The 25,925-nt window shown below is 39.4% G+C and overlaps 3 protein-coding genes across 6 annotated transcripts in view; 2 read left to right on the top strand and 1 right to left on the bottom strand.

The window, feature by feature from the left end:
* Positions 1–3,742, top strand: part of LOC137249823 (glucose dehydrogenase [FAD, quinone]) — a 37,860-nt gene extending 34,118 nt beyond the window's left edge. Inside the window, exons 1-3 of one of the 2 annotated variants that reach the window (XM_067781778.1) lie at positions 1,201–1,499; positions 1,566–2,013; positions 2,079–3,742. In XM_067781778.1, the coding sequence (XP_067637879.1) occupies positions 1,635–2,013; positions 2,079–3,577 (1,878 nt within the window). In that variant the 5' untranslated portion in view covers positions 1,201–1,499; positions 1,566–1,634 and the 3' untranslated portion in view covers positions 3,578–3,742. Of the gene's footprint in view, positions 1–1,200; positions 1,500–1,565; positions 2,014–2,078 lie in introns of those variants that run through there. The other variant, XM_067781777.1, reaches the window with a different exon arrangement.
* Positions 1–25,925, bottom strand: part of Flo2 (flotillin-2) — a 305,802-nt gene that overhangs the window by 131,612 nt on the left and 148,265 nt on the right. The gene's annotated exons all lie outside the window — the stretch shown is intronic.
* On the top strand, positions 16,890–25,538 carry LOC137249822 (glucose dehydrogenase [FAD, quinone]). 3 transcript variants are annotated; one of them, XM_067781775.1, is made up of 4 exons: positions 16,890–17,661; positions 17,730–18,572; positions 18,642–19,026; positions 25,394–25,538. In XM_067781775.1, the coding sequence occupies exons 1-3, from the start codon at positions 16,984–16,986 to the stop codon at positions 19,020–19,022; spliced, it is 1,902 nt and encodes a 633-aa protein (XP_067637876.1). In that variant the 5' UTR covers positions 16,890–16,983; the 3' UTR covers positions 19,023–19,026; positions 25,394–25,538. The 3 variants fall into 3 exon arrangements, with proteins under 3 accessions (XP_067637876.1, XP_067637877.1, XP_067637874.1); XM_067781776.1 differs by having other exon boundaries at positions 18,642–19,031; XM_067781773.1 differs by lacking the exon at positions 25,394–25,538 and having other exon boundaries at positions 18,642–25,385.

Below are 25,925 nucleotides of genomic sequence, written 5' to 3'. Positions count from 1 at the left end.
CGGAGAGAAATGTCAAGAAATCCACTAGTGATTTAGAAGAAGAGCTAAGAGAAATACATGATCTGATAAGGCAACGAACAAAGATTATGAGTGACAAGATGAAAGTCAGATGCGATAAAGCAATTAATTCTGAAGGTTTTCAGGAAGGAGATTTGGTGCTGTTATACAACCCACAACGTAAAACAGGTTTGACCCCGAAATTGCAGTGTAATTGGGAAGGTCATTCCAAGTTGTAAAACGGATCACCGATGTAGTGTACCGCATACAAACCATCGGCAAACCACGAACCAAAATGAAAGTGGTCCATTTGGAAAGGCTGGCAACGTTTAGATCGGCAGATTTGTCTAATCGGGACGATCAGACTTAGGTGGAGGGCAGTGTTACGAATATTAGCAAAACTAAGGGGTGCTGCTATCTCTAAGCCGATGCTAAACAGTGATATCATGCACATCCATAGATCAATCATTATGTATCTAAATAAACGAAACAACAATTGCGTCTACACATATGTACCATGTACGTATATGAGCAGCGGAGAATCAATGCACAAACACATGCATATATCTGAGATACTCCTGAAAGTATACAATGAGAGAGGCTATAAAATCGTGCAATTGTAGTTACAGCTGAGAAGTTTGAGAGCTGATGGCATCTAGTAGATTCTGGAAATGGAAGCGCCTAGAAGATGCGAACGTTGAAATCAGAGAGTATAAAAGGCAGCAAATGTAGAGGCGCTGGAATTCAGTTTCATTTGAGCTATCAAACAGTTTGGTTATTAAGCAAGCTATTCCTTGCAAAGTATAAGTGTTATTGTGAAGTACTTTAATAAAGGCCAGTTTTCCATTATTCAATATTGGAGTTATTCAACAGTTTTGCGATACGAACGTTGGCAGAAGATTGCAAATAAGGGGAATTGCAGTAAATACGTTACAATATGTTTCGACATTTGAAACTAATTAGGAGCTTGGTTTGGTTTTCATTGGTGTGGATTCAAGTGTGTTTGATCACACAGACGCAAGTCATTACTTGCATGTGACAACACAAGCCCGATGTTGCTCGACTATTTCATTCAATCCGATCAGTGGGTTTCTTCGCAAATTTATCGGTGAAAAGAGTACCTATGTGATCTGGAACTCCCACCACTGTTATGATTCACAGCTAATGGCAGCTGTAGTTTATAGGTAGATTCTCACTGGGATTCACTGGCATGCATTAACATTAACATACATAACCAAACCATGAAAACTGTTCCCAATTCTTTCATGTATAGCTTTGTTACAGCCATACAGTTCGGGATAGGACTTGAGCTGAATTCGCATAAGCTCTCTTAGGATTAAAATAAGCCAACTCCAAGGTTTTCTGATTGCAAAAAGATAGAAAGCATTAAGAAGCTAGATGATGACATTTTTTTCTTCTCCAAGCGTCTGCGACAAATGTCTTGTATAATAAGGCGCACTTCGTGTACTTTCATTTGATGTCAAATGGACGGACGAAGCTAGGTACTTTCCAAGAGATGTTTTAAATACCACAACTTATAAATATATATTTTTCTTCTTTAATTACAGTTGACCCCAGATGTCTTCGTAAGAAAGTAAGAAAATTTGAAGAAAATCTTCTCTTTCCAATTTGTCAAAATGAGTGCAATTGTTGGAGCCGCCACGGCGATAGGTGGCGCAGTGACTGCTGCCACTAGTAACAGCTGGTTTATACCGATGTTGGTAGCGGCTATAGCATATTTTCAATACGAAGAGATAATGGATCCAGAATCTAGAGCTGAAGATCTACCCACAGATGAGATATTAGATCATTACGACTTTATAGTGATAGGAGCAGGTTCAGCGGGAGCAGTAGTGGCCAATCGGTTGACTGAAGTGGAGAATTGGAATGTTCTACTATTAGAGGCTGGCGGAGATGAGACTGAAATTTCAGATGTACCACTTATGGCAGGCTATTTGCAGTTAAGCAAAATGGATTGGAAATATAAGACGGAGCCATCGGGGAAGTTTTGCTTGGGTAAGTTCTGAGCGTATACAACTTAAATTAAAAGGTTGTTAATGTCCATATTTCTGCTTTAACAGCCATGAACAACGGTCGCTGTAATTGGCCACGCGGTAAAGTGCTTGGCGGTTCCAGCGTTTTAAATTACATGTTGTATTTGCGTGGCAGTAAAATCGATTATGACAATTGGGAGGAAATGGGCAACCCTGGTTGGGGTTATCGCGATGCTTTGTACTATTTCAAAAAGTCGGAAGATAACACAAACCCCTACTTGGCCAGCACGCCTTATCACTCTACCGGTGGTTACTTGACGGTAGGTGAGGCACCCTATCACACACCACTGGCGGCCAGTTTTGTCGAGGCCGGCGTCGAAATCGGCTACGAGAATCGTGATTTGAATGGTGAAAAGCAAGCTGGTTTTATGATAGCACAAGGTACGACTCGACGTGGTAGTCGTTGCAGCACAGCAAAAGCGTTTTTGCGACCAGCACGTTTACGTCCTAATCTACACATTTCCATGCACTCACATGTGACGCGCATAATGATCGATCCCGTGACCAAATTAGCCTTTGGTGTTGAATTTGTTAAGGATCAGCGTGTTTATCATATACGCGCTACGAAGGAAGTCATTTTATCGGGCGGTTCTGTTAATTCGCCGCAACTACTGATGCTGTCGGGTATTGGACCACGCAAAGAGTTGACAAAACATCGCATTCCGGTAATCAATGATCTAAATGTGGGCGAGAATTTGCAGGATCACATTGGACTAGGTGGTCTCACATTTCTTGTTAATCAACCGGTTTCAATTGTGGAAAGTCGTTTCCATTCTATGTCGACAGTGTTGCAATACGCCGTCTTTGGTCAAGGACCACTCACCATACTTGGCGGCGTTGAGGGTCTTGCTTTTGTCAACACAAAATATGCAAACTCTTCGATTGATTGGCCCGATATTGAGTTTCATTTTGTTTCGGGTTCTACGAATTCAGATGGCGGTTCACAATTACGCAAAGCGCATGGTCTGACCGATGCTTTTTATCGTACTGTATTCGAGAAGATCAACAATCACGATGCCTGGAGCATTATACCAATGCTGTTGCGGCCACGTAGCATTGGCTCGATTAAATTGCGTAGCAATAATCCCTTCGAGTATCCATACATTTATCCGAATTACTTAAGCGACGAGCTCGATACGAAGACGCTGGTTGAGGGTGCAAAAATTGCAGTTGCTCTCTCGCGCACTAAATCCATGCAACGCTTCGGTTCACGCATATCATCGATAAAATGGCCTGGCTGTCAAAATTTGCAAATGTTTACCGATCCCTATTGGGAGTGTATGATACGTCATTATACGGTTACTATTTATCATCCAGTGGGTACGTGTAAAATGGGACCCTATTGGGATCCGGATGCTGTGGTAGATCCGCAACTAAGAGTTTATGGTATACGCGGCTTACGTGTCATCGATGCGAGTATAATGCCAAAACTGGTGAGTGCTAATACAAACGCGCCAGTGATTATGATTGCTGAGAAGGGCTCGGATATGATCAAAGAGTTTTGGATTAAAAATACGATAATTTAGTTTTAGAAGGGTGAGTCGGGTTAGGGGCGGCTGTGCGTTCGTGTGGGGCGCATATTTTTTTTAGTGATCTAAGCGTGTAAATTGTGAGATATTTTGTAAACTATTTATTTATTTATTAAGGATGTAAAGTGAGAATAAAAATGTATGATTTTGAAGAAGAGAAAAGTTTTTTTGAATGCGCGCCCGGCGCCCGCCAAGACTGCAGCTATTAGGAGGGATACAGCTATCATATCTAGAAGCAGAATGAGGCATAGCTCCTAGAAAGCTTTTCGTATTTGCTCAGAGGATGGGGTATTTTTTTTACATAGATCTTGATTTTAATAGGGGTTTTTATTTGGTCATTAAACAAACTCATTCAGCCTATGTGAGGTTCTCACGGACCTGCCAGTTCAGCCTAACCCTACCTCATTGAATGTGTGGATACGGGATTTGCAAGACATCGCTGGGGACGTGAAATCGAATGCAAAATATCGACGCGGTACTCGTATCGGGTGCCACATAAATATAATCAAAAGGACCTTGTCGGAAAATCAACAAAAGAAAATAAATAACATTATAACTTTGTATGAGCGACCGCCGTGGTGTGACGGTAGCGTGCTCCGCCTACCACACCGAATATCCTGGAAAAGCAACATAAAAATTTTAGAAACACATTTTTTTAAATTAGAAGAACATTTTTCTAAGCGGAGTCGCCCCTCGTCAGTGTTTGGAAAGCACTCCGAGTGTACTTCTGCCATGAAAAGCTCTCAGTGAAAGCTCATCTGCCTCGCAAATACCGTCGGAGTCGCCTTAAAACAGGTAGGTCCCATCCAGTCAATTTGTAGGAAAAATTAAAAAAAGGAGGACAACGCAAATTGGAAGAGAAGTTCGGCCTAAAATCTCTTTGGAGGTTATCACGGCTTACATTTATTTATTTTTTCTTAGCTTTGTATTAGTAAAATAAACGTTGCAGTAAGGCCGCATTTACACGCTATACCAAGAGCTTCAACTTTGCGAGAAGAAGTTTTGGCTAACGTTCCACAAATTTTGTGTAGCCCGCCCGCACCTGATACACTCCCGAAGTGTCCTGGAATGCAAACAATCTTTCGAGGGATATCGCTCAGGCCGGCCAAACATCTACGCTGAGCTCCCGGTCATAAAAGGATTGAAGGTAACGAAAAGGCCGATGGGTTTCCAAAGAAGGGTGCTGCACTTGACGAATCGACGGTAAACGCCTATCCCTGTGGGTTAGGGGGCTTATTATATCCCTCCGGCAGGTATTCCTATCGTAAGAGGCGACCAAAATACCAAATTGATTCAAGGGGTTGTGTAGCGCAACCCGTTCAAGGGGTTGCCAACGCAATATATAGCTTCTCCAACCCAATTGTCAACCTCACCTACCCGTGGCTTGTACCTTTATGGCCAAGGCGTGGACAGAAGCGCAGGGCTGCAAAATTTCTAAGATCAAGTGGAAATCCTACGATATTACGATATTAGACTTACAAAGCTGCTTATATCTCTAAAGAAAGAAAACTTAAGGCTCATGATGGGCGTGCTAACTGGATAGTGCCTTCTGGCGTCACATGCTTATAAAATAGGACTTCTCAGATCTAGGTAGTGCGTAAAACTGGAACAAAATATTAAGCACGTGTTGCGTTCGTGTCCTGCACTCACGAGGTCAAAGCCCCAGCTACTAGAGGTAGCAGCGTTGCCAGACCTCGAGGCTGCAATTGAGCTAGGTTTTAGAAAACTTCTAGCATTTGCCAAGAGGATGGAATTATTTCGGGAGCGTGTCATTATTCTGTATTACAAAATTCTGGGTGACAAAATTCTGTAAATTGCAAAAAAGTTCTGCTTGAACAAAATTCTGCTTTTTTAAAATTCTGCTTTCTAAAATTCTGCTTTCTAAGATTCTGCTTTTTCAAAATTCTGCATGTTTAATTTTGGAAGTCAAAATTCTGTAAATTGCAAAAAAGTTATGCTTGAACAAAATTCTGCTTTTTCAAAATTCTGCATGTTTAATTCTGGAAGTCAAAATTCCGGAATCATGGCCTGCGGTAGCCGGTGTTGGATCGGCTAAGGGTTATTCTTTTTAAGTGCGGCCGAAGGCCGCCTACGTAGAAGAATATACTACGCAGAAGGACATCACCGTGGCGGTAGCCACGGTTATACTACACACCCAGACTTGGCATGGCGTAGCCCAGGGTTATTTTTTATAAACGCGGCCGAAGGCCGCCTATGCCGAAAGGTGTTCTACGCAGAATTACTGTGCATGACGCACTGTTTCAAAATAATTACATGACCTCTTTAACATTGTTAACATTATATTTTAATACAGAATTTTGTAATACAGAATTTTGAAAGCAGAATTTTAGAAAGCAGAATTTTGTTTTTAGAATTTTGTACATACAGAATTTCGACACCAACCCATTATTTCATAAGCCCTGGTACCTAATTGGACTTTTCCGTTTTGTCATCGAACGAGTTCTGCTAACACTATGGACACATTCAGTCTATCTGAGATCTGAGGTCTAGCCATTTCACCAGTCCTTCCATCCATCTGTCCATCCTTGATCACTTATCATTGTACGTTCGCATGACTGCTACAGGTTCAGTAGAGAGGACGGATGCTGGACTAGTGTTTCGCCACAATGGTAACCTCGACAGGTTCCTGAAGTAGATACTATATCAGACCATCTCCCCTACTTCTTGACCTTTAACAGGAACTTTGGTTTGCCGCAGGTAAGGAAAAGCTCCAGAATTCATAAGAATTTGGTAGTCTCACTTTACACTTACTGGTCCAATGGACTACGCTGTTGCGGCAGGCGTTTCCCACAGGCAAATACAAGTCGCACTTTACACCCGCCTTTCAAGCTAGGATGGTATCTTTCTTTCTTTCTATCGGAGGATAGAATCAAAACAGTAACAGCCAGCTCCAGAGGTTGTGCAGCACAACTTCTTGATCCAAAGCTGCTAGCAGAAGACGGGAAGGTTCAAAAAGGTCATACCAAATCGTTGGCGAGATGGTCGGGCTAGTATCTTAATGATGCTAGTTTCCGCAACATATTAGACCAATATCAGGTAAAGCACCAGCAGCATCGATAACACTCCATAAAACCTTCGGGGAATGTCTTTAATAATCACTTTAACAGTGAGCTCGCTTTAACATGGTAAAGAAAGAAATTTTCAGCTTCTTTTTGATTGCCCACATCTAGTTCAATTCTATATCAAACTTTTGATAGTTTCGAGTTCCTGTACCTCAGAGGAGTTTCAATATGCACCGGGAATAGTTAATTGTCGAAACACAAGGATTTTAAGGGTTGTTCCAGGATAATGTAACTCAATCCGCTTATTGAGCCCGATTTCTTCTGTCAGCCGTTACAGTAACCGATCAACTTATTCTTCGAGTACATCTGTCAAGAACACTCCAAATCCCCCTTTCGGTCATGCCTGCCTCGCTTTCAGACTATATTTCACTTTCCAACAACACCCAGTTTCATGAATGAAAAGATGAGACATTCTCAGTTTATGCATTTAGATTTGTAGGAAACGGCTCTTAGGCCTGGTTTTTCAGTAGTTGGTTAAGCTAAGCTTAAACTAAGTTTGCTTAAACTCTAGTCAAATTTAAACTCCAGTTAAACTACTGAGCAGTTTTTCAGTCCCAGTTTAAGGCCACCTTTGGGGTATGTTTTTTGTGCGGCAACATTGGTTTTTTATTATCTAGATAATTTTTAGATACGGCAACAGCTGGATTTTGTTTACCCAACAAACATGGAAAAAAAGTTCTCCAGCGAAATATATATCTAGTTCCGGAAGTGATATCCAACATCATTATCTAGTTAGTCTTAAACCAGATAGTTCTCGAGTTGATATCTAACTTCATTCTCCAATCACTACCCAACTTTTGAAAAATTTTGTAAAATTAAAAGTCTTCGAGTTGATCTCCAATGTCATTAATATTTTCCAATTATTATCCTAATTTCGAGATATCTTGAGAAATGTACAGTTCTCAAATGTATATTCAACACCTTTCTCCAGTTGATATTCTACATTGCCAATCGAGTTGAGGTGGAGTCGAAAAAAATCTCCAAGGTGTTATCACCAAAACCAACATCTGTTTATTGTGAGAAATAAACACCTGGTTGATAGCAGTAATGAAGCGTAGTTATTCAAAAATAAATTATATAGGCAGCCGCCGTGGTGTGATGGTAACGTGCTCCGCCTACCACACTGAAGATCCTGGGTTCACGCCCGTGGCAAAGCAAAAGCAAAATTTTAGACACAAGAATCTTCAATTAGTAGACAATTTTTCTAAGCGGGGTCGCCCCTCGGCAGTGTTTGGCAAGCACTCCGAGTGTATTTCAGCCATGAAAAATTTAAAGAGCACGACGCTAATTGGAAGGGCAGCCAGGCCTAATTCTCTTCGGAGGTTATCGCGTCAAATTTATTTATTTTTTAAATTATATATATTTCATTTCATTTTCGTGAAAATACTGTAGTATGGAGTCCAGTTAGAGAACCGCAAGTTCGGAATTAAATTTTTTCAATTTAAGTGTAATCATTTTTTGCTTTATAAAAAATTCCCTCTTTTGCTGAGTACGCTATGATTCTCGAGTTGAGCCACTGTTTCGAAACAACTCTTGAGATTTTAAAAGTATGCCTAGTTATCAACATGAGCTCTAATGGTACTCAAGCCCAAATGCTTGTTGGGTATATTCGACACAATTTCGAACGAACGTAAATAACTGATAGGTTAATGAGAGTTTAACCCTGCTAGATCGGCTGCTTAACCTCAGCTTAAACTTCAGTTAAAGTAGACTGAAAAACTGCAGAATAAGTTTAAGCGTAGTTTAACTGACAAAATGAGTTGAACATGTACTGAAAAACTGGGCCTTAGCCACCAACTACAAGTCACTTACATATTACATAGTTTATGCGCGCTACAGTGTTACGTGCACAGTTTGAGAGCAACAGAGAGTAATATTTATCAAAGACTCACTCCACAATGTAGAGCCGTGTTGAAAAGCGTAGTGGTGAGTACACCCTTTTTAACAAATGAAAATGTCTAAATGTAAAATACATACGGGGGTTCTAACAGAAGTTCGCTTTTTAGTGAATTAAATTTTTTTTTTAATACGAAAAATATATAATTTGCAATTTCTTTTGAGATAATAGTTTAGTGTATTTTGCATGCAGCTCAATTATGGCCTAGTCTCAGTGCTTCCGTGGACACACATTCCAGCATTTTCGCTTATACCACTGAGGTATTTATTGCTTAACCATTGCCACGCCCAGATGTTGGAAGAAATATATTATGGTTAATAAATAGATGCTGCAGCCCGGCAGTATACAAATGTTTGATGCGCTGACATCCAACGAGACTGAAAATCTAGTCCAACCGCGAATTACTTGAGTGGTCGGCAGGCATCGGCACGAAGAATTGAAGAAACGTGACCTCTTGAAGCTCCCCTCAAAGAAAGCTGCTAAATTCCTATAAAGGAATTGGCTAGCAGCTCATGTGCAACGTGCCCTCGGTGAAATCGTTAAGCGTAAAAGAAATAAACTGAGGGAGGCTTTAGGATTGGCAAAACTTCACCCTCATAACTGATAGACGTCTACTTTTGACACGTGAACATCACTTATATAATAAGGTAATACTCCTCATAAAGGTAGGAAATGGTATGCTGAACGAACAGTGTATAATAAACTCCCAAAAACCTTGGAATCCTAAAAGACAACTGATTGATGCGTATCTGTTTTTCAGGAATAAAAGGCGGCATTTTAGCAAGCACTAGGAAGAGATCCGGCACACAAGAATTCAGCAGGTTGAACTAAAAGTGTATACAGAGGTGCTCAGCTTCATCCACACACATCGGTTAAGTCGTACGCCTATTTATATTTATTTATTTAATCAACAAACAAGGTGTTTTTAGACTGTTAATATACAAATTTATAATAATAAATTTATTACAACTAAAATCAAACGACAAGGAATAGGAATAAGCATTAAATTGAGAAAGTGTCCTCCTAAGGGGACCATTCATTGCATAAACCGTTCTAGCAACACCCATATAAAACAAATCGTTACAACGCAGGATACGACAGGGTACATTAAAACGAATTTTCATGAGGAGGTAAGAACAGTCAATTGAGCCCGAAACGATATCAAAGACAACGCACATTGACAACAGAGTTCGCCTGGAGTCTAGTGACATACGATTTATCAGTAAACAGCGAGAGTGATATGATGGTACAGGGTCTACAAAGTTCATCGACCGCAACGCAAAGTGAACAAAAGCTCTCTGAACAGGCTCCAACCTCTTGATATAAAGGTCTCCAAACAAATACCGCATACTCCAACCTCGATCTAACTAAAGATGTGTACAATAGTTTGAGAGTATAAGGATCTGAAAATGAGCATTTACGGCGGATAAAAGCCAACATCGCGTACGCTTTAGAAACTATATATAGCTTATGTGAGTGGTGAAATCAGCTTGGTATCAAAATACACACCCAAATCTTTAACTTCAGTTGACTTTTTTAATTGAACGTCTGAGACACTATACGATGTAGGAACTAAACCAGAACCTTAAGCATAAGTGGTAAAATGACTCTTACCAATATTTAGGAATAGAAGATTACGGACACACCAATGGAATAAGTTTCTAACTCATTTTGTAAGATTAAAGAATCCTCCAAGCACTTGATTTCATGGGAAACTTTTAAGTCATCAGCATAAAGAAGAAACTTACACCTTGAAAAGCAAGAGTATATGTTGTTAATAAATATGACAAATAGTAGCGGACCCAAAACGCTGCCCTGGGGGACACCGGAAGTTGGGGCGAATGGAAAATATGACAGATTATCTAGACGAACGACACAACTTCTGTTCTCTAAGTAAGAAGAGATCCACTTCAGAAACTCAGAGTGAAAGCCCAAGCATTCAAGTTTTGCTAGTAGTATTCGATGCGATACCCTATCGCAAGCCTTAGAAAAATCAGTATAGACCGCGTCGATTTGGTAGCCCTTTTGAAAGGAATCCAAACAGTCTTCCGTAAAAACAGCCAGATTAGTTATGGTAGATCTACCCGCAACGAACCCTGCTGCTGAGGACATAGTAGATGTTTCACGGAGAAGTAAATTTTACTCTTAACTATGCACTCAAAATAGCTTTGACACAGTGGTAAGTTTGGATATCGGCCTATAATTTTCGACATCATTTTTGTTACCACCTTTAAGGATAGCCGTAATAAAAGTCAATTTCTATGCATAAATAAAAACTCCGGCAGATAGTGAGATATTAAATATGTGCCTTAAAGGAACAATCAATGATGAACAACTTTTCAACAGGACAGCCGAGAGGCCATCTGCGTCAGTTATGGTTGACATATTTAGCTGGTCAATGCCATCAGCTATGTCCAAGGCAGTCAAGCATAGCTTCCCGAAATAGATGGAAGTATCAACAATTGGCAGATATTCAGACGAAACTCCACTACTATTATCCGTAACGAAATTCGAGGAAAATAATTCAGCGAATAAGTCAGCCGCTTCCGAAAGTGAGTTCGCCAAAACACCTCTAGGGTGGACCGATGTCGGAATATCCGAACAATTCTTTTTCGACTTAGTGTAGCTCCAAAAAATTTAAGGTTACATTTAATACTGTTTTCAACATTATGAATGTACCTCCGATACAAAAATCTATTGAGGTTATTAAATTCAGCTCTGTAAAATATGTAGCGCTCGCGAACATTGGCATTGGTAGAGCGTTTATGCTTTTTATAGAACTTATTCTTCAAATTCCTTAACCGTTTGAGTTCTTTGGATAACCACGGACGTTTATAATGACTTTTTCCGGTCAATTTATTTATAGAATTAAATTTTGGTTAGGCTTTTTTGACCAATGTATTTTAGATGCAAAACGTTTATTTTTTGGTGCTCTATGAAAAGGGATGCTATTCACACAGATGTCATAAATTGTTGACTTAAAAATATCATAACAACCAGTTACATCTGCATTTCCAAAAAGATGGTCCCAATTCAAATCAAACAAAAGGTTTAACTCATCAAAATTACATCGCGAGTAGTTAAAGGCCGCTCTATTATCACATGTTGGTAGTTCGAAATATTGATAAAACTCAAGCTCCAGCATCAATGGGATATGATGTTGATTTGGAGGGGAGATGTAATTAGCTGCTATCGAGAGCTTATGGTTAACATTGTAGCTTACAAATATTAAATTTAAGACCCTGTCTAATAAGTTTAAAAAGCTAATAATTTGTACTAGTTCTATACATTGAAAGTTATCAATAAGGTATGACTCAGAGACAGTAATAACATTCGATGGAGTTAGAATGTCATTACCATCCAAGGAACTCCATGAAATATTGCCCATATTAAAATCCCCCAGGCTACAAAGGGGATTGTCGCCAATTGTATCATGCATAGTCAATATTTTATCCACATGTGCCTTATATAGGGCATCAGAACTACCCGGCGGTATATAAGACACACAAATGTACTGGAAACCACAAGCGCCTTGTAATTTAATGCATAGTTGATCCACCAAATAGTCAGTATTATGTAAATGAAACAATGAAGCTCGAAGGTGTTTGCGTGCAGCAATGAGTACACCACCACCTCTACTAAGACCAGTTTTAGCATAGTCTCTATCCTTGCGAAATACATCAAAAAGAGCCGGATTGAAAAACTCCGCATCAAAAAAATTCTCATTTAGCCAATTTTCAGTAAGAACGAAACAATCATAGTCTAGCTCTGGAGATAGTGTGTAGACAGACTCGGTTTTGGTTCTGATACCGGAAGTATTTTGATAGTAAATACAAACTTTACTACCACCAGTAGCGTAGGTGCTATTTATTTTTTGGGCTGGGACTGAACGGCTTTTTGAAAAAAATCAAAAGGACGAACAGCAACGTTTTATGGCCACATATTAGAGGTCAACAGCTTGTTAAAATACATTTGAGGAACACCAAGTTTAAAATTTACGAATTTAATATTGTTAGGATCATTACCTTTTCTAATTAAATTAGAGCACAAAATCGAATTACTATCGATATCCGCATGTTTAGCAACATAAGCGATTATATGATCAGACGTAACATTAGACAGGAACGATAATAGGTGCAGCCATTTGCGTCGAATCCTTACGCCAAGCTCGGTACAATTGTTGGAGCCAATTCTGTTTTCCACGTTTTTTCGCCACAGTAGACCACTGTGTAGACCACTCCTGTAGGAACGAAAACGGCGACCTTGTAACTGATGTCCAGAGAGTGCTTAGATTATGGAGGGAACACTTCTCTGTTCTCCTAAATGGAGGCAGCAATTCACCGCGCAGAGATTAAGAACCGGATCCCGAAATCGATGATGATGGAATATATGTCCCCCCGCCCGATTATGACGAAGTTAGAATAGCAATAACCAGATTGAAACACAGCAAGGCCGTGGGCGCTGATGGATTGCCTGCGGAGCTATTCAAGTACGGCGGCGAGGAGTTGGTAAGGCGCATGCAGCAGCTTCTTAGCAAAATATGGGCGGAAGAGTGCATGCCCGACGGTTGGAATCTAAGTATTCTTTGCCCAGTCCACAAGAAGGGGGATACTGCAAAATGCACCAACTATCATGGAATCAGCCTTCTTAATATCGCATATAAGGTCCTTTCAAGTGTATTGTGCGAAAGATTGAAGCCCACCGTGAACCGGCTGATTGGACCTTATCAGTGCGGCTTCAGACCTGGTAAATCTACCATCGACCAGATTTTCACAATGCGCCAAATCTTGGAAAAAACCCGTGAAAAAAGAATCGACACACATCATCTCTTCGTCGACTTTAAAGCCGCCTTCGACAGCACGAAAAGGAGCTGCCTATATGCCGCTATGTCTGAATTTGGTTTCTCCGCAAAACTTATACGGCTGTGCAAAATGACGTTGAGCAACACCATCAGCTCAGTCAGAATTGGGAAGGACCTCTCCGAGCCGTTCGAAACTAAACGAGGTTTCAGACAGGGTGACCCCCTATCGTGCGATTTCTTTAATTTGATGCTGGAGAAAATTATACTAGCTGCAGAACTTAACCGCACTGGAAAAATATACTATAAAAGCGTGCAATTACTGGCATATGCTGATGACATTGATATCAGCGGCCTAAGCACCCGCGCTGTTAGCTCTGCTTACTCCAAACTGGAAAAAGAAGCGGTAAAGATGGGTTTGATGGTGAATGAGGACAAAACGAAGTACCTGCTGTCATTGAGCAAAGAGTCAGCGCATATGCGCCTTGGCAACCACGCTACTGTTGGCAGCCATAATTTCGAAATAGTAAAAGACTTCGTTTATTTGGGAACCAGCATCAACACTAGCAACAACATCAGCACTGAAATCCAGCGAGGAATCAATCTCGCCAATAAATGCTACTTTGGACTAGGTAGGCAATTGAAAAGTAAAGTCCTCTCTCGGCGATCGAAAATCATACTCTACAAGTCACTTATTTTAACCGTCCTGCTATATGTGGCAGAAGCATGGATCATGACAACAGCAGATGAAACGGCTTTGGGAGTGTTCGAGAGAAAAGTTTTTCGAAAGATTTATGAACCTCTACGCGTTGGCGATGGCGAGTACCGAAGAGGATTTAATGATGAGCTGTACGAGCTATACGCAGACATCAACATAGTGCAGCGAATTAAAACGCAGCGGCTGCGCTGGCTAGGCCATGTTATGCGAATGACAGATGATGCTCCGTCCAAGAAAGTGTTTCTATCGGAACCCGCCTATGGAAGAAGAGGTAGAGGGCGGCCCCCACTCCGTTGGAAGGACCAGGTGGAAAACGATTTAAACTCCCTTGGTGTGACCAATTAAGTTAGTTTAATAATTAAGTTAGGAATTTCTTTTTCAAAAATTCGGGCGACCGAATGCTTCCAGAAGGTAATATTATTAGCTCCGTCTGCAGCAAAAACTAGCATATTTTTAGTATAAGGTATACATTGTTCAATAAAGTTTGTATCTCAATTTTAGATATATGTAATTTCTTGGTGTTTGAAAATTTAAAATAAATCTTACATAGAAGGCAGGCTTAAATCGTAATTTTTCATTACAAAATCGTCCAAGCGTCATTCTAGTTGAAAATCGTCTATCTTTCAACGCTGGTAACAGCTTTATATTATAAACAGAAGCACTGATTGTAGCATGCGCAGCAGAAACAGCATCAGCATCAGCACTAGCAGAAACAGCATCAGCATCAGCACTAGCAGAAACAGCATCAGAAACGTCATTAGAGTTATCAGCTGAACCAGTCAAACACGTATTATCAACAGGCGCTTTAGTAAGAGCGGCAGCAGCAACAAAAGCAGTAGTACCAAAAGCAGTAGAACCAGTATTATTACCAGGCGATACTGCAATCGAAGTTACAGTGTGAGAAGCAACAACAGCACCATTAGAATGCACAGGTGGAGGAGAAGAAGGCTGCACTTTGGTCGAGTGCGCAACAACACTAACACCCGCCTTAGCTTTTTTGTTTGAACGTAGGACCCGTTTATTCGAATCAATACAATTGTTTACCGACTCGACAATCTCAATAAAAACATTTTTGATTTTGTCCTATTTCGAAATCGCGTTAATACGTTTATCTTTTAAGCCGCAGAGGGCCAAACAGTTGGCGCAAGACGACATAACAATTAAAAAGCAAAATTAGCACGGAGCTTAAAAAAAATACAACCGCACTGCTCAACTGCTTAACAGCATTTTTTGTGGCCAGTGAAACCCAATCTCAGACTCCAGTACTTCGATCTGGATTTTGTAATAGGTTTAAACGGCCTGGCAGTACCCACTGGAGGCTTTAATATATCGTATACAGAGTAGTAATACAGGCGCTTGAGTACATGAAGCTACTTCTATGCATCCCTTCAGCCAACGAGTCGACCTATGATGTGCAGCTGGTACATCTCCACAGTCAATTCCAGCACCTACGAAGCAGCGTGCAAGGATGAGGGCGGTGGTTCGAAGCGAGAGAGCCAGCATTCCATTAAGCCAGGTAAGCGCAGAAGAAGTAAACGTTTCCTGCAGCAACACTCTTTAACTACTACCACGTACTGCCACTGAGCTATTTCTCCACTCTTGTCGCTCGCTTGCAGCATTGTTACCAACTGGTCAACCGTTTTCGATCGTTATCTATTGCTTTGCCGATGATATCCGCTTAATACTACAACCTCGTCCGCTCTCAGTATCAGCTCACAAATACTACCCATAGTCAGGTTTGAATCTGCAGCAAAGCAATACAGTGTCTAAGGCCTGGTTCAGTTTTGGACCTCTCATGTATATAGATCCAAAAGGGATAGTGGGTGAAAGATCACAGACTTCCAACTTTATGCATAGCGGAAAAGCTGACGACTCTCCTAATTGTTGAATGGATTTAACGCTGGATACCAAATAGAGAAAGCCCGGTACAATATACAGAGACTTTTTATTCTGAGGTAGCGTGAACTATGATTGAGATATATGATCCAACTGGTTGGTTACATTGGTGCCCTCAATGAGCAGTTTTGCGAGGGCTGATGTGCTCACTTTCTTCGCTGCACAGAAGAAATATGTTGATCCGAGTCTATAATGGAAGTTTTTAGGGTACGTACAACTAGATCTGGAATGGTAGACGCGTGAAAGAGAACCCTTGGCGGCAATCTCCTTCCCATGACAATTCCAATACATCAACATCATCTATTGCCATGGCTATTTTAGTATTTGTCGCAAGACCATGAATTCAAAAGGGCCCATCACATCACATATTCTCTTCACCGTCTGTTACATTGTTTTGATTTGCCAGAACCGGGACCTTCCGCCCTACGGATCCGGAGACTCTATGTAAATGATCATGGAGAGCCGTTTTATTGGAGGTTTTATTTTCGACTTCATTGGTTGTTGCTCTAACTTGCGGTTACCAAGTACAGCACCACACAAAAAGATCGGAATAGAATCATATTCTTATCAATATTTTAGCGATTTAAATGAACCGCCACTTCCTATTTCACCTTGTATTATTAGCGCTAATGAAACTACAATAAATAAAAGCAGAAATACGAAACCCTTACCAAATTTTATTCTGCTATATTTTTTGCTGATGGTCTTATTAGTTCATAGGAGACTAATAGTCTACAAGGTATGACATAAACATGGTGAAAGAATTGTTACCATTTTTTTTTGCTTGATTTTTATTCCGAAAATGGCTATGAGCACAAAAATTGTATACTTCAGGTCAGCAAATTTGGGTTTGAGCTTCGAGTCGAGTGTAAAGAATATGCAATGGTCAAGTTGATTTTGGCGTGCAGTACAATTTCGACCCCAGACCAAATCGGTAGCGTTGGCGCGTTCTAATTGAATACAAATTTTTCTTTGTATTCATATAACAGTTTTTTAAGAAGCTCTTGTGCAATGGTACTCGCACAGGGCATGTACACGCTGTGGCGTATCGCTCTCACCGCCATCCCGCACGCAACTTTTTTGGTGTTATTAATTGAGGGCATACGTAACTATCGACCAGACATTGTAGATGACTACTTTCGCGTACGTGAAATTAATATACTGAAATTACGTGATGCTTATGATTTTGTGATCGTTGGTGGCGGCACAGCCGGTTGTACGCTCGCGTCGCGTCTCTCGGAAATACCACACTGGAGTGTGCTGCTGTTAGAAGCTGGCGGTGATTCACCCATGCTCTCCGACCTACCAGTATTGTATCCCATTTTTCAACGTACTTCTTTCGATTGGAAATATAGACCAGAGCGCTCAGATCGTTATTGCCTTGCAATGAAAGATCAGCGATGTTTTTGGCCGCAAGCAAAAGTACTCGGCGGTGGTAGCACCATAAATGCGATGATGTATATTCGTGGTAATCGACGTGATTATGATCATTGGGCGGAACTGGGCAATTTAGGTTGGGACTATGAAAATCTCTTACATTATTTTAAAAAAATTGAAGATATGCGTGTGCCGGGCTTTGAGAATGCGGGTGATTATCATGGTTATGGTGGACCAGTTTCTGTGGAAAATTATAGATTTCCCTCGCCAATGTTGGATATTTTCATGGAGGCAGCGCGTGAGCTAAATTGGGTGTGTAAAATTGATTGCTTAAGTTTTTATCTACAACAGTTTTGTAATCTTGCACTTTCTCCTATCAGGTCAATCCATATGGTGACTTTAACGGTCGTAGTCAAACCGGTTTCGCTGTACCACATGCGACAGTACGGCACGGTTTGCGTTGTAGTGCGAATAAAGCTTATTTACGTCCTGTATGGCGACGCCCAAATCTTGATATTGTTTTAAAGGCTTTCGTCAAAAAAATTCACATCGACAAAGATACGAATGTGATACATGGCGTAGAATTTGAGCATAATGGCTTGCTGCATAAGGTAAGGGCCAGACGCGAAGTCATACTCTCTGCTGGCGCTATAGGCAGTCCACATATGCTAATGCTTTCGGGTGTGGGACCAGGTGCACATCTGAGTGATCATAAAATCAAAGTTATACAACATTTGGCTGGCGTGGGTATCAATCTGCAAGATCATGTATCTAGCACAGGCGCACAATATCTCATACATAATAGCGAAACTGGTCATCGTCTGTCGATAATTGTGCCAGAGTTTATGAATATTAGATCGGTCGATTCTTTTCTTCATCGTGCTGATGGATTTTTCTACGCTATGCCAGCGTCTGAAGTAATGGGCTTTGTTAATACCAAATATCAAGATCCTAAATTGGATTGGCCTGACATACAAATGTTTCTTGGTAGTTATGCTTATGGTTCAGACGGCGGAATGATCGGTAGGCGTGGTAGTGGTATATCATTACAGGATTTCGAAAATACTTTTGAGCATATGATATATAAAGATAGTTTCGTAATAACAGTATTATTAATGCGTCCACGAAGCCGCGGTTATATCGAGTTGAAATCAAAAGATCCACACGAACATCCACGCATCTACGCTAACTATTTCGATGATCCGCTTGATATGGCAAAGCTGGTGAGTGAAAAAATAAGCACTTTAGCTTCAAATAAAGTAAATAATAATTTTAAAAAAATGTTCCCATAGGTCGAGGGTATGAAAATTGCACATCGTTTAACTCAAACAGCTATTATGCAACGTATCAATGCAACGCTGAATATTTTTGAATGGCGCAACTGCCCTGAAGTGGAGTATTTGAGCGATGCTTTTTGGGAGTGCATAATACGTTATTATACGCAGACAATTTACCATCCGGTGGGTACATGTAAAATGGGCACTTCAAATGATCCATTCGCAGTCGTCGATCCACGTCTACGCGTTTACGGTGTGAAAGGTTTACGTGTAATTGATGCCAGCATTATGCCGACAATAGCGACAGGAAATACGAATGCGCCAACATTTGTGATTGCCGAGAAGGGAGCCGATATGATAAAGGAAGATTGGCTACATTACGGTGGTGGGTTTTGATAAGGTGAGGTGAGTTTTTATAATCCGAGTTAGGGTTTTTTATGTAGATATTAGTATAACTTAGTCGTTAGCCTGTTAGTTTGTCATGAATATAGCTTAAGTTTAAATCAAGATAAATATAATAATAATATTACAAAAACACTAAAATAAAAGGAAACAGGTTTTGAAAAGAAAAAAGAGGATAGCCGCAGATCTCAACATTATTTCAATTTTCTTTCCTCTAAAAGCGCATAGCTCAGCTTCTGGAGCTTTTTTGTAAATTGCTATAACTTTGAAGGTTTTGACTTCAAACCGATAATTTTGGTTACATTCATCATGGTCTACACTTACGTCAGATTTTAGGATGATTTGATTACAGCGGAAATTTCTTTGTATTTGGCCTTTTTTCGGGATCATCTTCGGATCATTTCGAAATTGCTTTGAGTGCTATTCGAGATGGTTTCCCAGACAACTGAGGGATTAGTTTGAAACTATTTGGGGATTGATTAACGATATTTTCGGGACTTCTTTTTAAAATAGTTTCGGGGTTGTTTTTGTCACCACTTAAGATTGTTTTCTGCTTCGATTCACGACTGTTACAAGATCATTACGATCATTTCGCGACTACCATTTGATCATTATCTGATTGTTTTCAGGATAGTTTCGTAGCTATTTCGGGATAATTTCAGGACGCCTCGGTAGATCCATATATGCATAGTACATCCGTCTTCAGTGTTAGCTAATCTTAAGTAAATTATTTCAGCCGTTCTGGTGTGAAGGTATCAGAAAGCCAACATCTGTTCACCCCGACATAGAAACGTCCAGATATCCATACATCCCCACTTTCCCACTTGTTATACGTATGTACAGTTCAGGATTTATATAGATTTTGGTCCAAATATGTTTTGAAAACTTGTTAGTTTGCGGGTTACTTACAGAATAACATTCCGAGGCGATTTCCAAATTGTTTCGAGGATATGTGTGGATCATTTCACGGCCTTCACCGGATTGTTTCGGGGTCGTTTTATGGATATTTCGGCATTACTAAGGGACTATTTACGAGCATTTTTGGTATATTTTGAGATAATTTTTGCTTTTTGGAATCACATCGTGAGTATTCTGGGACCATTTAGGAATGATTTTTGGAACAACTTTCAGATCAGGATCTCTGAATCGCGACTGTGTTCTGAATCATTTCGGGCCTGTTTCTAAATCACTTCAGGATTATTTTCGGACTGTTCCGAGATTGTATTCGAAATCGTTTCGGGGCTATTTCTATATTGCTTTAGGAATATTTAGGGGCCATTTCTGGATTGTTTAAAGGGCTGTCCCTAAACTATTTTCAGGATCATATCAGGATACACTGCAATAGTTTTGTATTGTATTTTTTCGTGCGGACTGCGCCGCGGGTATAGGCAAGTTATTTATTGTTTATTTCATTGGTCAAATCATGTGTCATGTTAGTAAAAAGGTACAGCGCTACTAGCAGTCAGTGGAAACTATTCATACCAACTAGCAAAGCTTATCTAACCTTAACCCAGGATAAGATCCTCCCCTCGTGAAGCGTATAATTGGAAACAAAATAAAGTTAATGTACGAAAATAAGCAAAAAATAAAACAAGGTAAATTAAAGTAGAGTAAAGATATTTTTCTCAAGCTTTTTATTGGCCGAGTTGTTAATAAATTTGTTTTAAATAAAATGCTTATTAATCAACTTCAATTCAGCTCAAACATTATGACCCACTTTGAATGAAACTTGAGAATGCACCAGAATTGCTGTAAGCCAATAAATAAATAACGCTAAACCATGTGAGGTAAGTGACCTTGGCGTAGAAAACAAAGGAAATCATTTCTCACATAGTTCAATTTAAACACTGAATGTGATATGTTAGTATAGTAGTGGTTAAACAAATTGCAACACATTTCAAAACGGCGTTAATAGCAAATTATGTTTCTGTACTTGTTTTCAATAATTTTCATTTAAAGCTAGCGTACCCTGCAGACTTATTCCACTTCGAAATTTTGTCTCCCTACGTTCGAAAGTGAGCCTCGCTTCACCTTTTCTCTCTCTATTCCATTCTCGTGTACTGCATCTTCCATTTTTCTTATTATGCTTGTCCATACAATAATCCATTTATCTCCTACCCAATCCCACTCCAATTCTTACTCTCAATCCCTCTCCCACTCTCAATCCTACTCCCACTCTCCCTCCAACTTTCATTCCCACCCCGATCACCCCGCTGTTAAAACTACTATTTCAAAGTCGAAATTTTTCGCTGGATTCAAAAGCAAACATATTTAAATATCAATAATTTGGAGTCAATGCTATTTTTTCACTCACCACTGTAACTTGGAAATTTTAAATTTGCTGAATGAGTCAAGCTAAATATAATTATGAACATTTTAGTGCAAGTTAAAAAAAAGTTTAGTAAGATTCTACTCAGTTGCCCTTAGTGTGTTAATTTCATATATTTCTTGATATAAATTATAACTTTCTAGTAAATACCTTGTAGCTATGTTAAATTGTGATCATCGGAGCGTAGATAGCGAAGATCTAAACCCAACCTGACACTATGTTTGTAGGTTCGATTGGGTGTAGGCCACTCCAGATTAGGCTTCCATTGCAACGTTCGATTACATGTAGAACGGATAAGTTATTCCTGCCAAAAGGTGAGTAGTGTGAAGTGAATCGACACCATTCCCCCAACAGAGGGATAACGGAACCTGGGAAGCGAGTTCAGCTTAGCGCTTGCATGTTTTATCCGAGGTCCCTGTGTCCTATTACGTTATGTTTCAGACTTTGATTGAATTATACACTTTTTTGGAGTTTTCGCAGTACAAAAAGTCAAATTTTTTAATTGAATTCCAAGGTTCCCTTTTAAACTTGAAATCTTCCGTACTCTGTTGAGATTTTTTGTAAAAATTTCTTTATTTAGCTAAGACATCTCATTTTATTTGTATAGATACCTCGAGGTTGCTCCGAGTTTAACGCAATCGGTCGTATTTCGCTATGTGGGGTGGGTGGGTAACAAATATGAGTGTATCATACACATATTTAGCAGGCGAGGCTCTGGAGTCCGCAAGTTCCTCATGGAACTATGTAGCGGGGAGGGCGGGATGGTCGAGAAGGTTTAATGTGATCATATTAATTGTTCCCGAGATGACCGGGCTATACCTTAATGGTGCTTTGTTACCGGAACGTACCGGATCTATATCCGGCAAAGAACCATTAACATCGATAACACTCCCCAAAGCCTTCGGCAAGTGTCTCTATCGCTAATACAACAACAACAACAACACGAAAGTCGAAACTTTACAGGACTCTAGATTCACTTTCTGCTAAGAGGTATGATCCGCTGCTGCACTAATCCAACTGTCAACTTCACAGTCGCGCAAAGCTACTGTTCCAGTATAGAGGTTTAATGAGCCTGCGACTATCTAGGAACTATTTACAACTGAACCAGTTCAGAATGCGTTCAAAATATCTGCAAAGGGGGAATTCTTAAATCGTAGAACATCACAGTGATAAAAGTGTCAGTTGAAAGACTTGCGAGGCAACCGAATTAAAACTAGTACGAACTCCTGGCGCAATAGTTCTGCGCTATTTCAAAATTGGTCCGATTCGCTGCAGGGAATAAAACAGCTTTAGTTTATTTCAATTATGTTTCAGTATCATGGATGGTGTTAAGAGAAGATGGGAGGACCCTTGAAGTATTTGAGAGAAACGTTTATCTGAAAATAAAATATTATTCCTATGTCTAATGGTTTGAACACAGAAATATAATACACTCTGTAGCTGTAGCTATCTGTTTAACTACTACCGCTAGATTAACGCAGATATATATTAACATACTGCAAATAATAAAAGGGCAAAGGCACCGTTGGATGGGTCATGTTATGTGAATGATGAAGACGCTCCAGCCCAGAAGATATTGGAAACAAAACTTGAACGCCCCAAATAACAGTATGACAAACACTGTTCTTCAAGCAATACCTAAGTGTCAATCGCTCGTTTTTCCATAAAATATGTCTACAGTTACCTCTACTGAAAATTTTCTAAACAAACAAATCATTAACATGTTTTTTCAATTAACCCTAAACCCCAAGTTGAATGAGAGTTGAATCATTGGGCACTCTGCTCTAATGTATATGGGGTATTCCATCCCATTTCGACCAATTTTGAACCCGACCCCTTTAGAATTGGCTGAAAGTTTTTCTTCTTTTTCTAGCTTACGAAAGACGCTTTTCAGAATTTTTTCATCCAACTCAAAAAAAGTTATGAATTTTAAAAAAAATGTTATAACTTTTTCAAAAATTGACCGTTTGGGATCTTTTTTTTTTAATTTGCTTTTAAATGTACTTTTCGGAAAAAATACAAAAAATTTTTTAAGTTTTTTTTTGTAATTTTTCAGTTTTTTCGAGATTTTTCGAATTTCGCCATTTTTTTTTTTCTCATAAAAAACTTCAATCAATTCTGCAATCATCCCCACTAATCCCGGAGTGGGCCGATAATTTTTTTTTTTTTTGTATTTAATTGAAAAAAAAACCTTTAAAAATTTTTTTGTATTTTTTCCGTACATTGTTCAGTACATTTAAAAACAAATTTAAAAAAAAAGATCCCAAACGGTTAATTTTTGAAAAAGTTATAGCATTTTGAAAAAAAAACACCGTTTTTTTTTTTAATTCATAACCTTTTTTGAATTGGATGAACAAATTTGAAAAAATTCTGAAAAACGTCTTTCCTAAGCTTGAAAAAGAAGAAAAACTTTCAGCCAATTTTAAAGGGGTCGGGTTCAAAATTGGTCGAAATGGAATGGAATACCCCATATGCATCAATTGTTTGGCACGGTCCAATTCTGTCTGTCGACTTTATCAAAACACACAATGATGAAGCAAAAAAGTGAAACTGATTTATTGGTTAGAGAGCGTTAGATACACTAGGGATGTTACGGAAGTGTACTTACCGAAACCGGTATCAAAGTTTGTAGAAATCAGAATGAACCATAATCATAAGTCGAAGCAAAACACAAGAGACACATATATCGTTGGAGTTAAGGAGGAAGTCGAATCAAATAGTACAGGCGAAGAGAGTACTTTGCTGGTTTCGAATATACACTCAGATTTGCCATGGCCCCTGAATATTATAAACACAGTTAAACAGAAGCGGGTAACCGAAAATAGACGCTCCCTCTGGCCAAACTTCGTTCTGGATACTGTAACAGGTTAGGCTCTTACTTGTCCAGAATCAACACCAGTATATGTAATGTATGCATCCGATGTGTCGTCACATCACACCAACGTTCTATTTAATTGTAATGTCGAATGTCGTTATAGGCGGACTATAACAGCAGCATCCCTACGGTCCAACCCTGTTGCTGCTAGCTTCCTTCGACTCCCGTTAGAGGACTTTGATGGAAATATGCTATTAGTCGCACTTCTTAAATAGGGCGAAGCACTGTTAACAAAACAACAAAAATAACAACATTTTTAGTCGATTTCTCAACCAAATTATATTGACCTACCACAACGATTGAGGTTATAATTACTGTTATACACAGTTGAGGAGGTTGGGCACAGAAATCTTAGTAAATTAGAAGATCCGACGTTCCAGAATCGTAGTCGAAGCTCGATGGCATCCCTAACATACATATTAGGGTGGAGTGAATTTATTTTTTTTCGAAATCGCTTTTGGCTGACTTCCAGAAAGTTGCCTTTTTAGACCAGAAATAAGGTTTAATTTTTATTTCACTCATCGTATGTTTAGAGGTGCCCCAACGCAATTAAACTTTGAAAAAAGACGGTAGGTAACATTTTTTTTTCGCATTGATTTACTTTCGCTTGTTGTTTATTTGCTCATTGATTTCAAAGCCTACTGATTTTCATGGCCTACTATGTGCCTGTAAAACTCTTACTTATACACTTGATTAGAAACATACTATTACGAGCCGGACTCGTGCGCATATTGCGTAACCAATATAAGTCTCTTATCAAATATCAACAGAAATCAGCTGTTATATCAATCAGTAAAAACTTGCGCTGACATCTGGCATATGGTAGCAATTGCCGGTAATGCAGTGCAAATATTCACAATAGTGTCATAGTGCAAATACCCTGCAAAAACACTCTCATCATTCCACGTCATTTTACGGTCAAAGGTTATATTCATAGTCACATTTGCATGGGCGTGATTAGGTTTTGTGACCAAATTTTTTGTAGGGTAGATTAGGGTAGGTTTTTTCTAAACAAAGAGATTACTTTGTGTGCTCACAATCGTTTATTTTTAACAAATTATTTTAATAAAATATAGCTAAACAGAAGCTCTACGACCAAAATACCCCAAAGCTCGCTAATAGCCCGAATCTCCATCTTTACAACCAAAACTTTATTTATAGATTTGGATTCCAAAGGAGAGCGAAAAAGGGACCCGTACATAAAAACAGCAATTAAAAATAATATATATGATCAACAAAAAACTGTAAAACACCATTTAAAAGTTGTCGTTTTTAGTTATATCTAATATGTAATTTTAGTAAAGTTATGTACATTAAAAAAGAAATAAAATAAATATGTAAATAATAAGCTTTGTAAAATCGCGATTAGTTTGCTCAACTTCTTGGGGCTGGGGACACCTCAAAACGCCATCCTACGAAAGTAATTTTTGGTGGTTTTGGCTAACTCTTATAAAGACAAATTTTCATTGCTAGGCAATTACAAAACAGAAAAAATATCTATAGGGTATCACTCCACCCTAATACATATTCATATTAGTAAATTATCTGTAGCAGCTACTGTACATGAGAAAGGCATTTCGGCGCTGATTCTGTTAGCATTGCTTCCATGGGCATTTTCAACCAATACAGAGCAGCGGCAAAAAAAGGTGAACACGAAAGGCAAGTTTTTTCGTTAAACGATGCTGACAGCTTT

Source organism: Eurosta solidaginis, chromosome 4 (genome assembly GCF_040869045.1).
Source record: "Eurosta solidaginis isolate ZX-2024a chromosome 4, ASM4086904v1, whole genome shotgun sequence".
In the NCBI taxonomy this organism is placed as follows: Eukaryota; Metazoa; Arthropoda; class Insecta; order Diptera; family Tephritidae; genus Eurosta; species Eurosta solidaginis.
Note: the sequence above shows the minus strand (reverse complement) of the source record. Positions and strands in the feature narration are given on the sequence as shown.

Coding starts and splice junctions, on each gene's coding strand:
- LOC137249822 (XM_067781775.1), top strand. CDS start 16,984: ATGGTACTCGCACAGGGCATGTACACGCTGTGGCGTATCGCTCTCACC. Junction 17,662..17,729: donor CAGCGCGTGAGCTAAATTGG/GTGTGTAAAATT, acceptor TTCTCCTATCAG/GTCAATCCATATGGTGACTT. Junction 18,573..18,641: donor CGCTTGATATGGCAAAGCTG/GTGAGTGAAAAA, acceptor ATGTTCCCATAG/GTCGAGGGTATGAAAATTGC.